The sequence below is a fragment of the Protopterus annectens genome, chromosome 12.part0 (assembly GCF_019279795.1).
Source record: "Protopterus annectens isolate FY-2018-M chromosome 12.part0, PAN1.0, whole genome shotgun sequence".
Taxonomy (NCBI): Eukaryota; Metazoa; Chordata; order Ceratodontiformes; family Protopteridae; genus Protopterus; species Protopterus annectens.
This window is the reverse complement of record NC_056746.1, coordinates 1,247,117,787-1,247,130,486: the sequence shown is the minus strand read 5'-3', so window position 1 is coordinate 1,247,130,486 and position 12,700 is coordinate 1,247,117,787. Positions and strand designations below refer to the sequence as shown.

Sequence of the window (12,700 nt, the reverse complement as noted above, 5' to 3'; positions counted from 1 at the left end):
TGTGTGTGTGTGTGTGTGTGTGTGTGTGTGTGTGTGTGTGTTCCTTTTATTTTTTTCTGTGCTGAGGGATGATAAATTTGCACTAAAACATCAGATTAATTTTATGAAAAAATCTTTGTCCCATAACTAGGCAAAGAAAAAGTAGAAAACAAAATAAGGATAAAGCACCTACTAAAATAGCTAATTTGAGAAGCAGTAGAATACATAAATTATATAAAGATATGTGGAAATGCTAAGCACTGGAAGTAGAAGAAGAAGCTATAAAGATGGCAAGTTACATAAGATATTAGTCCAAAAGCAATGTTAAAGGAAAACACCTGAGAAGTTTAGAGGAAGGTGGGATATGTAGAAGGAGTACTACAAACACTAAGAGAATGGAATGAGGCACATACGAGAACTGAGGAATTAAAGTAATACACCTGGTGGCTAGAAGTACCTTTGCCTAAAGTCCCTAGCCACCACCTTTTCTGAGTGTTGCCTAGATTTTTTTCTGCTAAAAGTTGACAGCTATGGTGAGACGTGAGAATAGAATTTCTATTTTCCCCCATTATTGGCTTTGTTGTTTGTCCAGGTTTTTTTGTTTTAAGAGTTGAGAACTATGAGAAGTGAGAACTGTATTTGTATTCCCACATTATTGGCTTTGTTTGTCCAGGTTTTTTGTGCTAAGAGGTTGAGAACTATGGGGAGACATGAGAACTGAATTCACTAAATGGTAGCCATTAAGTTTCAGTCTTCCTATTGCTGATTTAGCATAGTGGTATGTTGCACTGAGCCTCGTGTATAGGGTTCTTGGTTCAACACTTACCAGTGAGATGCATGGTGGTAACACATTTTATTCCAGCAACTTTCCTAAATTATACAAGCAATGTTTAAAATGTGTCCCTGGTTTTTGACCTTTTGCCCCCCCCAAAAAAACTGAAATTGAAAATAAGTGCAAGAAGCTGTAAGATGCCTATGGCTTACACGACTGTTATTCTGTTTATAGTTTGGGAGTGGTAGACTTTTATGATGGAAACGTTCTGAATTGGGCAGTTTTGTAATTACTGGTTCATGCATTTTCTTTCATTGCCTACAGTACAGCCTAGAAGCTATGTAAGATGCCTATGGCTTACACTACTGACATTCTATTTATAGTTTGGGTGTGGTAGACTTTTATGATGGAAACGTTCTGAATTGGGCAGTTTAGTAATTACTGGTTCATGCATTTTCTTTCATTGCCTACAGTACAGCCTAGAAGCTATGTAAGATGCCTATGGCTTACACTACTGACATTCTATTTTTAGTTTGGGTGTGGTAGACTTTTATGATGGAAACGTTCTGAATTGGGCAGTTTTGTAATTACTGGTTCATGCATTTTCTTTCATTGCCTACAGTACAGCCTACTGGAAAAATGTTCAAACAAGAAATTTTAAAATGTGCTCTAACAGGTGTGCTGTGTTATACAAGGAATATAATTTAATAAAGTCAGGAAGGTGTATCAAAGAAAAGAACGCACGTATGTTTCTTGTTTTGTGTGCAAGGGACCAATGATGTGAAAACAGCCCAAAGGTAATCTTTATCCACCACTGGCCAGATGCATTTTCTTTGGATGTGGTGCATTTTCAATGAATGTGAGTTTCAAGGGCAGAGAAGTTTTAATGCCAAGTCTGTTTTCATTGTGAGACGGTATTGCTTTGTTTATCAGATGTCTGTTAGTGTTTGTGCATTGATGTGCTGCAAAATGAAAAAATAAAATCCAAATAATCATTGTAGAAGTAAAGCAGAATGCACACATTAGTGTTTATTGTAAATGGGGCGAAATAGCCAGGTAATGAGGCACTGGAAGGCTGCAGGGGGACTCTGGTGCCATATTTTGGTTGTCTGTTCTTTAGTTTGTGTTTGAAAGTTAGTATCCCACAATTCCATTGGTGGGTGGGGTTACGTACTCATGTATGCAAATTATATTTTAATCAGCATACAGATTTGTACCTATTTTTCATGGGCCTTGTCCAGATTTTTATGATTCCAGGTTGAGAGGTATGGCGTACCTTCGTTGAAGGTTGTGTGTTAGGGCCGGCAACTCGGCACATAAAAATCTACTGCCAATCATTAGCAGACCGGAGTTCCGCTGTGGCGACCCCTAACTGGGAAAAGCCGAAAGACACTACAACAACAACCAATACATAACTCCGTACAAATTGCAGGAGTCATTACTGGGCACATTGCGGGTGCTGCGAAGAGCACTTTTGGCTGACATCAAAGATTGAAACAATACTAATTTCATGAACTTTAATAGTACCTTGAGATAGGAATGGGGTCCATTCCTGTCATGGTATTATAAACCCAAAAGATTTGGAAAAATTAAAAAAAGAAGGATGCCATTATGTCTACTATTTACTAGGTTATATTATGGGCAGAGTCTCAACATTCGATACATACACTTATTAAACTTGTCTTTAAGGGAAAGGAGAGTAGGAAAAACCTAGAGTCATACAGACCTTTAAGTCTAGTTTCAGGTTGTGGAAAAAAATAATGGTGAAGGTAATACTGGATAAGTTATTGTCAGAACTGGAAAGGTTGGGACTTGAAACCATATATCAGCAAGCATGTGCTGAAAATAGATCTATTGCCACCTATAACATGTTCTATAACAATATAATAACAGCAAAAAATGAAAAATTATGATGCAATATAATTTATACAGACTTTATTTCAGCATTTGACAGGGTCATACACAGAACATTGATCAATATATTAGAACAACTAGGTATTGATGTGCTCTTGGTAAGATGGATAGTTGCATGGATTACAAATAGGACATGGCATGTATCAGACAATTGGAGAGATGAAAGTCTTGGTTACAATCAGGGTGTCTCACGGGGCTCTGTCCTAGGCCTATACTTGTTTAGATTGTATCTTTCAGCTCCATCTTTTTAATTTGAGGTGTTCTGCAATTTGTATGGAGGTGACTTGAAATTGGGTAAATGGATAACATGTGTTGCTGATTGGGCATGTCTGCAGAAAGACTAGACTAACTTGAGCATTTAGGCACAGGAGAATAATATGCTGATAAATACATCAAAAACTAAGCATATGAGATTTAGGAGACATAAACTGAAAGGTGAACATTTAATACAGCACAAAGTGATTGAAACTACAGATTCATTTAAGGACCTGGGTATATGGGTAGATCCAGCTTTTACAGGACCATAGGAAGTTACTAGGCTATCGACTCAGAGGTCATTTCAAGTCTAGCCGTTTCATTCCAATGTAATACCATAGATACTCTAGTCCATACCCAGGATTGTACTTAGTAATGACTGCCCATGTCCAGGAGGGTTGTGGGCACTATCCCCGGTAAGAATTTATTGTAGCCCATCCACTCGTCCAGCTTCCTTTTGAACAGAGTCATACAGGTGCTCTGCTTCACATGACGTGGCAGCCTATTCCAAAGATGTGGCAGTCACTAGGGAACAAATCTGTCCCTCCAGCACATTATATTCAAGTCGCACTCCATATTTACATTCCTGGGACAGGTAGCTCTAGTCCCGTTTGTTTTACAGATGTGCAGTAAATTCATTAGGTTTGGGTTATAGATTGCTGTGTAAGCCAGGCATAACTCTCCCTTAAGAAGTCTATATTATATTGAGTATAGTGACAGGGACTTTAGTCTGTCTGTGTAAAGCACGTGCAGTCCCTTGATCCTCTTTGTTAGAACCCTCTGAGGTGTTTCCAATTGCTGCAGGTCCTTTGTATAGTACATGCCAAAAGAGATGTTATACTCAATTATGGACTTGATTAATGATGAATATAGAGGGGATATAACATCCTTTGCTCTAAAGGTGATGCATTTGCTAAACAAGTGTGCTACATAGAAAGCCTTCCCTCACTACAGTAAACACATGGTAGTCAAAGGCAAGGTTGCAGTCTACTTGTCATCCTAGATGCCTTACCACTTTGTAGGTACATAGAGTATTGTTGTTAATTTGACAGTGTGAAGGGACATTGCTTTTACCAAAGGGAATGATGATGCATTTCTTTTCATTCAGTTTGAGACTGTGACTAAGACACAAGTCGTTGGTCTGCGTAAGACCCTCTTGAAGTATACTAACATCATTTGGGGATTCAATAATTGCACCCCAGTTTGCAGTCATCTGCAGACTTGGTCAGCCACAGCACCTTAGTTTTGGCCTGAACGTCTGAGAAGTATATACCAAACATTAGGGGGCCAAGCACTGACCTTTGTGACACCCCACTGATGACAGGTCTGCTGGTTGATATGGAGTCACTCACTTTGATAGTGTGTGACCGGTTTGTTAGCCAGTTGGAAACCCATCTTACAATAAAGGGATTTACATTTAATTTTCTAAGTTTATTGGTAATGCCTAAGTGTGCGATTGTGCCAAAGGCCTTTGCCAAGTCAAGGTATGCTGTGTGCACACATTTATCCTCATCAGTTGCCCTGGTCACATTTTTTAAGAAATCCACCAGGTTTCAGGCAGGATCTGCCCTTGACGAAGACAAACTGAGTCAGATCCAGGGTTTGGAGGGCTCCTATGTCATTATTTATGAGGTCCATAATGATACATTCCATGGCCTTACAGATGAGGCTGGTCAGACTTATGGGTCTATAATTCCCCAGGTCTGTTGCTAAGCCACCTTTGTGGAGGGGAATAACTATTGCTGTTCTCCATTCCACAGGAACAAAGCCTGTAGTTAGGCTGTTATTGAATAGGGTACTTAATGGTGATGCTAGTTCACGTTTTAGTTTGTTTAGAAGACAGCCTGGGATGCTGTCTGGTCCCAGAGACTGTGTTTTTTTGCCTTAGACAAGGTTTTAATGACCTGTTATTTGGTTATATAGGGTGTGGGGGGAGAATTGGGGGAAGGTTTGTGTTAAGTTTGAAGGGGATAAGGGAGTGAAATCTTCACCAAATCTGTCTGCTAGCAGGTTTGCTATCTCTGTGGGATCAGTGCGTGTGTGATACTGTACACAGCTGTAAAAGGTGTTATGGTTATCCTTGGCAGTGCTAGCTAAAATTTTCTCATAGAGGCCCTTAGAGGATTTGACATGTCTTATTTGTCTGTTGAGGCTGAAAAGGGTGCTTTTCCATTGTTGGGGCCTCACACTAATTTTCTTAAACAGCAACTTGTTGCGTTTGTTGTAAAGTTTGTTGATGCTGGATGTCCACCAGGGCAAATTGTTTTTCTAATCATATCACCAATTGGTTAATGACAGTTATAGAATTATAGGTCATATAAAAAGATTTATAAAAGTTTAGGAAATCAGAAATGATAAAGTCAATGTTTGTTAGTTACATTAGACTGAAAGCTGGGTGTGGAATAACAATATGGAAATTGTATAAGAAAACAAGTGAGAGTAAACTGAAAGAGTGCAGTGGTAATGCAGTATGGATGTGAAAATTTCAGTTATAAAAAACTGAAATATCTGAACTTGTACAAGTGTCACATATAGATAGTTAAGGAGAGATCTTATTCAGGTGTATAGGGCATTTAGAGACAACTACTTCTGGTAATGTTTTGGGTTATCAAGAGGTACTGTAGAATCACTGGACAACCTTCCTAGAAGATTCTATAGGAATGAAAAGTGTACTAATTGCTTCTCTGACAGAAGAGTTAATGCATGGAACAGACTACTAAATTACATTAAAGTAAGCACTAGTTTAGATATTTTTAACAACAGTCTGGACATTTATTATGAGAATGACAGGTTTGGTATATTGGCATGCTAGAAGGGCTTTAATGTCCATGTTTGAAATATGTATGTGTGTGTGTGTATGTGTGTATGATTTTGTGTGTGTGTGTGTGTGTGTGTGTGTGTGTGTGTGTGTGTGTGTGTGTGTGTGTGTGTGTGTGTGTGTGAATCTTAAAAAATGTTCAACTTTTTTTCTCTTTTGAGTCTGCAGGATCATCTATTGACCAGCCCTTCCTGTAACTAATTGGCTCATTTGTTCTTTCAGGGAAGTGTCAGCCCACCAGGCCATGTGCACCCTGGCAGAGTTGAAAGTCATAGAATTTCAGAGCAGGCCAGTCTGCTGATCATGCAGACTGTCCCAACCTCGTCCCTGTGGCAGTTTGTATAGTCCACAATTGCTGTTTCTTCAAGAGTGTAGGTACGTTGTAGCACATGTGCATCCTCCTGGACAGGTACTTTGCAAAACATGTGCATCCCCCTGGACAGGTGCTTTGCAGCACACATGCATCCCCTGGGACAGGTACTTTGCAGCACACATGCATCCCCCTGGACAGGTACTTTGTAGCATGCATGCATCCTCCTGGACAGGTACTTTACATGTCACATGCATCCTCCTGGATACACAGCTCACTGTTATGCAGTGTGGCCATTGTAGACTTCTTGAGCCAATCTACCCCCCCCCCCCACACACACACACACACACACACACAAGGAGTGAGCTGGTACCAGACACTCTCTCTCATTCTTCCCTGTCAGGTCTTTCCAGCACCTTGTGCAGCTGGTCAGACAGGTATCATCTGGTTTGCAGTAGGGCATTATTCCTCTGCAGCACAGAGTCAGGTTTGTTAAAGAATATTTTTGTGTTATTCTAGAAATTAGATGACTGTGGCAGCCTTGGTATATAAATTCTAAGTACTAGTTTAACTTTTCTAAATTTCAATTTATTCTAACCCTATTTGCATTCAACAAATGGAATGGAAAAGAAGCAGAAGTAGCTGCAGAAAGTTGGGCCTTTGAGAACCAGAAGGTAATAAACTCTAACCTCATCAATACTGAGAATGTAGACATGACTGCTAAAGTGAATATTTACTGGTTATACATAATTAAAGTTATTTCTTATGCCACAGATTTGTATTCCTACCTAATCCCATGTACTGAAACATCTCTGTCCCCATTTATCATAAATATAGTGCAGTTTCAGAAACCAACTCCTTTGGTGGAACCCATGTATCAGCAAACTCTTCAAAAACTGAAAAAAAATCTTACCCCTAAGAAATAAATTCAAACCCATTTGCTCTAAACTTGACCTGAAGAGGCTAAGTAAAAAAACTAAGACAAAAGATCAAGACCTGCAAGACTGAATATAAATGAAATATAGCTACCACACATGAAGATAAGCATAAGTCCTTCTTTGATTATTAAACAAAAAAGGAGAGCTCCAGCAGATAAATGTCCGACCTGATAATCAGAATAAATTCACAAACAACAAAAGACCTGGCCAGAAAAACATGGACGGTACTTTAATATTCCAAGAAATTTAGTTACAAGATTTTGAAAAATGCTTTCTCAGGTTAAAAAACAGAATGGAGTGAAAGTGAAATACTTAAACATACTAATTCATAAATCAAATGACTAACATTTAAAATCATTATAGACACCTATTCAAACTGTAAACTAAATTTTAGGGGGAATATTAAAGTGGATTTTGTGTTTGTCTTATCCAGTCCTTCTTTAACTAAGTCAAGAACCTTAGAAGCAATACCCAACATTTCACTGAATTGATATCAAATGGTACGACCCATTCAGACCATGAATTGATATCAAATGGTACCATCCATTAAGACCGTGAGGTTATTGCAAACACACTAATGGCAAACTTAGCTGAAATTTCTGCCACTTCCTCTATCACTACCCCCATCACATCCAGCAAGTACCTCCTCTCATGATTACCTTAGATCAATTGTTAAAAGCCCTATGCAAAACCAAAGACTCTAGCTTTATTGGTTCAGACAATATAGCAAGATTTCTTTAACAATATGAAATAATACATAATTCCTTAAAGCCTCCCTTGAAAACCTATTTATCCTCGGCCTGTCTCTCCAGATTACGTAACCGAAGACTGGAAAATATATGCTGTAATCCTTTGCAGAAGGGTGTCCCAACCACTTACTATAGTAATTGTAAGCTGAGTAGTTTTACTAGCCTCATTTGTAAAGTAATGAAACTTATCATCATAGAATTCATAAATAAGTTACATGCCACTGACAGTCTTTTTGCACATTTTTCTCTATACCTTTAGCAGCATGGTCTCTCATCCTGCTTTTATTTCTTGTTAATGAACTGTTTAACATCTACCGGTCCCTATGTAATCGTTCCTTCAAACAACATGAGGCATAATTTTGTCCAACTTGGAAGCTTTACATAGTCTTCCAGTGGAAAATACACAACTACTGAATTTTACCAAAAGGTATACCTACTTCTAAAATGAATCTCTCGTATGTCTCCTTTCTCATATTCATTCTGGGTCATATTGTTCCTAGTTATTCCTAATAGCTGTATTCAAGCTTTTCCTATAACGGATTTAAAACACTTTTACATAATGCAGTTACACAATGCTTTATTTACTTATATTCTAATTCTGGCTAATCCTGTTAGGGGTCACCACAGCGGTCTGAATAATGAATGGCAGTAGAGTTTTATAGTGTCAACTTGCCAGCCTGGCACCCAACCTTCCTCAGAAGGCACGCACTCACACCTAGGGCCAATTTAGAATGTCCAATCCACCTGCAGCATGCCTTGAGAATGTGGGAGAAAACCAGAATACCCAGAGGGAACCCACATGAACACAGGGAGGACATGCAGACTCTGCACAGAAGGCACCCCAGCTCAGAATTGAGCCAGAAAACCTCTTGATGTGAAGTGACAAGGCAACCACTGCACCCCTGTGCCACCCATTTTATTTACTTACATTATTTCTCCTTAATAGCTTCAGTCTTTCAAATGTGCTGCTCTTTAGTCCCTACTACAAGCTACTCTAACACATCCTATGCAAGGAATGCAAATACCGGCTCACTACATACAAGTAAGTTAACTGTGTACTTACCGAGCAGAAATAGGAAAGACAAAAACAAGATGATAATTCCGGGACCATTTAGACCAGGAGTATATGAATTTCTTGACTCAAAACAAGCTGGTTCACGCTCATCTGTACCTTCATGACACAAGCAGACGCGTACAGTTAGATTTTGATAAGAGTACAGACCTTGCCTGTCACTTATTTTGAAGTGTAAAATATATGACCCATGAACTGCTGTTTTAGCCATTTTCAGATGCAAAACATAACCTGAAATAGAAAGAAAAGGAAGCATTGCACATAACTGTATATATTCTTTTCTGCATGACAGCTGTACAGGATTGCGCATCTCATAACAAGACAGAATTTCACTGGGCTAATATTGGGTATTTCCCTGAAGAAACTGTTTTAAGTTTATACTTTTAAAAGTTTGCAAACAACCTGTTCTGTAAAAATAAGCCATAATGTGTAAAAGTGTGTCCAGTCAATATTTTTAATAAAAACATAGCTAACAGTCTCTTCTTTAGAAATGCAACATGAAAGAGTGTCCAGTCAGTATTTATAATAAAATAGGTAAAGGTGAGGGTAGGGTACTACATTATACTTAAGAAGATTGCATGAAAACAGATCTGCCCTCAAATACAGAATAGGAAAATAAGACACATATTAATTATAACTAAGAAGGAAGAGGAATCATTTAACAGTCCTAAAATTATACTCACATTCTGCAAGATGATTCCTCAAGACAGAGACTCTTGGGCACTTGGTATTTATTTTTTGATCAAATTTTTTTTTTTTCAAATACATTTGAATGAATTCCATAGTATTTATACATAATATCTTAAATAACTATGTACACTACTTACATTAGCCTGACACCATAATAGAGCTTAATGTATACAGTTACTTTATAAGTATGTCCAGTTCATTAACAGAGTGTCTGATCAATTATTGTATAGTGTCAATCAATGATAAGACTATTCCCCAAGGGTTGTTGATAAATGGATTTGGATAAATTCTTAGTTCTTTAATTTTAATTTCCAATAATGCTGTGGTCTTCAGTAGGCTGCAGAAGTCTTCCAAAGTTTGTATTGTGTTTGTATTCCATCTTGTTATTATACACATCCTTGAAATTGCAAGTATAGTCCATACTAGATACATGTTTGACCTATTCAAATGAGGACCTTCGTTCACATGTAATAATACAAGAGCTTTAGTTAAATAAAATGATTCATTAAATAAAGCTTGTAGAAAGTTATTAACACCATTCCAAAATGGCTTAATTTTAACACAATCAAAGAAAATGTGGTTCAAATCTGCAATGTGTACTTGCTCACATCTCCAACATATTCCTTTCATGGAAGAACTAATTTTACTGATTCTGTCTGGGGTTAGGAATGCCCTGTGCAAGCATTTCTAATTAAAAACTTTCCAGTATTATATAAAGGATGTATATTTTATCGATAGTAAGATCTTTGTTTTAATATCTTCAGTTAACTACATTGGGTATCCTTTTGTTATATATTTACAATATGAGGTTTTTTTTTTTTTTAATAGTTTATCAATATTTTGTTAAAATTTGAAATACTGTTTCCTATGTCAAAGTCATTATATATGATTTCATATATGTATTTCGTAAATGTAGGTATTTCTTTAAATGAAGAATTGTTAATTATTCTACTTAAAGCTTCAGAATATGACAGAATACTGTGTAAAGTTAGCCAGTCCTGTTGTAGAATTTTGTAAGTTGTTTTTATTACTTGCATATCTAAAGCTTCTAGTTCTTTGATACACTGGAGTCAACAAACAAATCCTTTCTGTTCCCAGGAATTAATAATTTCTCTACATATTTTATGTGGAAAGTTCTTTGTGACTATAAATGGTGTCAAAAGATCAAATCCAGATTTTTAAATCTATATTTGCATTAATAATGTTCCTAAATGAGTCAATGTAATAATTAATCATACAAGTTTTAGTGGGTATAGTTATGTTATATTGTATATTAATACATAATATGTGCCATGGCAAATTGTTTTTATCTGTTATTTGAAATTATTTTTGTAAATTAAATTCATTTATTGATATTACAGTTAGTAATTATTTCCAATTTGCAGAGTAATTTGGACTTATCCAATATGAGATTGTTTTAGATATTGATGCTTTTGTATATGTTTCTATATCAGGAAAGTTTCATCCTCTCTGTTTCCATGGTCTGATATGATGTATTAAAGCTATTCTGTTTCTTTTGGGAAACCATAAACATTTTATTAGGCATGAATTTATTTCTTTAAGTATATTCCTTTCTGGTAACAGTTGTATTGCCAAGGCTATATATAGGATCTTCAGCAGTAAAACCATTTTAACTGTACTCTATCTTCAAATATTAATATTATTTTGTTCCATTTTTCCACAGAGATTTTAATTGCATTGATGATATTATTGTAGTTTTTTTAAACTAATTCATTATTATCCTTGCATAACTCAATTCCTAGATATTCTAAGGTAGAGCCTTGTTTCCCTATGATGTGATCCCCCTTAGTCTGCAGTTCTTTTTTTTATTTAAAAAAAAAATGATGTTGATTTATTGAAATGGAGTCCTGAAATCATGTGAAATTTGTCAATTAATATATCTAATTCTTCTAATGTCTCTTTTGTATTAGATAATGTTAGTAATATGTCACCAGCAAATAGCATTACTTTAGAATTTTATTGTTCATAAACATCTATTCCTTTGATTTTTATATTGTTACGAATTGAATCTGCCAATATTTCAATAGCCACAGCAAATAGACTTGATGACATGGGGCATCCTTGTTTAGTCTCTTTTGTTATATGCATAGATTCAGAAGTAAAAGGACCTAACTTGACATATGCTAACTTATTTATATATATATATATATATATATATATATATATATATATATATATATATATATATATATATATATATTTAGGAGATGAACAAAGGATGCAGGAAATTCAAATAGCTTTAGGATTTTAAATAAATAGTCCCAATTTCGGGAATCAAAGGCTTTCTCTATGTCTAAGCCAATTATGAGTGTTTCTTTATTTTCTTTATTAAGATAATCTATAAGAGAAATTATCCTGCTAATATTGTCATGTGTGTGTCTTTTATATAAAGCCAATTTGATCATTATTTATTGTTTTGGATAGTGGTATTTTCATTCTGTTAGTTAATATTGTCATAAATTATCTTATAGTCATTATTTAATAAAGATATAGGTCTATATGAGGTACAGAGGTTTGGGGATTTGTTTTCCTTTAGGATTGGTGTGATTAAGGAACATCTCCAAGAGGGTGGTATTAAAGCTTGTGACTGAATTTATAATAAAGTTTTATGGAAGAGGGATAGTATCTTTGAAGGAAAATTTTATATATTTCCATAATTATGCCATCTACACCTGGAGCTTTATTATTTTTACCCTCTTTTATTGTATCTGTAATTTCGTTGTAGGATATGGGTGCTTGCAGATCTAGTTTTAATTTCTCTGGTATTTTGTTATATTAGAACATTTTTCATCTAGATATAATTGACCGATATGTATATTTTCTTTTTGGAAATGTTCCATATAGTGATTTTTATAGGCATCAAGAATGTCACCAATATCCAAGACAATTATTCCTTTCTTTTCATGGAAGTTACTATTAATGTTATTAGCTTTTGATTGTATTGTGATTCTTGTGGATAAATTATGTAGATATTTGGGAGAAGTGGCCAAGGTATTAATTTTTAGTTTTTCATAAGCTAAACTAGTTTTATGTGTTAGACTTTCATTGCATTTATTGTTTAATACTTCTACTTACTTTTTCATCTCCAAATGATTCAGATTTTTTTCAGCTTTTACTGACAAAAGTTTGGATTGTAGATCTAATAATTCAAAATCCCATTCTCTGATTTTTTATACAAAGTT

At 35.8% G+C, this 12,700-nt stretch overlaps 1 protein-coding gene across 2 annotated transcripts in view; it reads right to left on the bottom strand.

The window, feature by feature from the left end:
* LOC122817093 (cadherin-like protein 26) overlaps window positions 1–12,700 on the bottom strand; it is a 630,240-nt gene that overhangs the window by 93,452 nt on the left and 524,088 nt on the right. For both annotated transcript variants that reach the window (XM_044090256.1, XM_044090257.1), the window contains exon 12: window positions 8,799–9,038. In XM_044090256.1, the coding sequence (XP_043946191.1) occupies window positions 8,799–9,038 (240 nt within the window). The remainder of the gene's footprint in view (window positions 1–8,798; window positions 9,039–12,700) is intronic.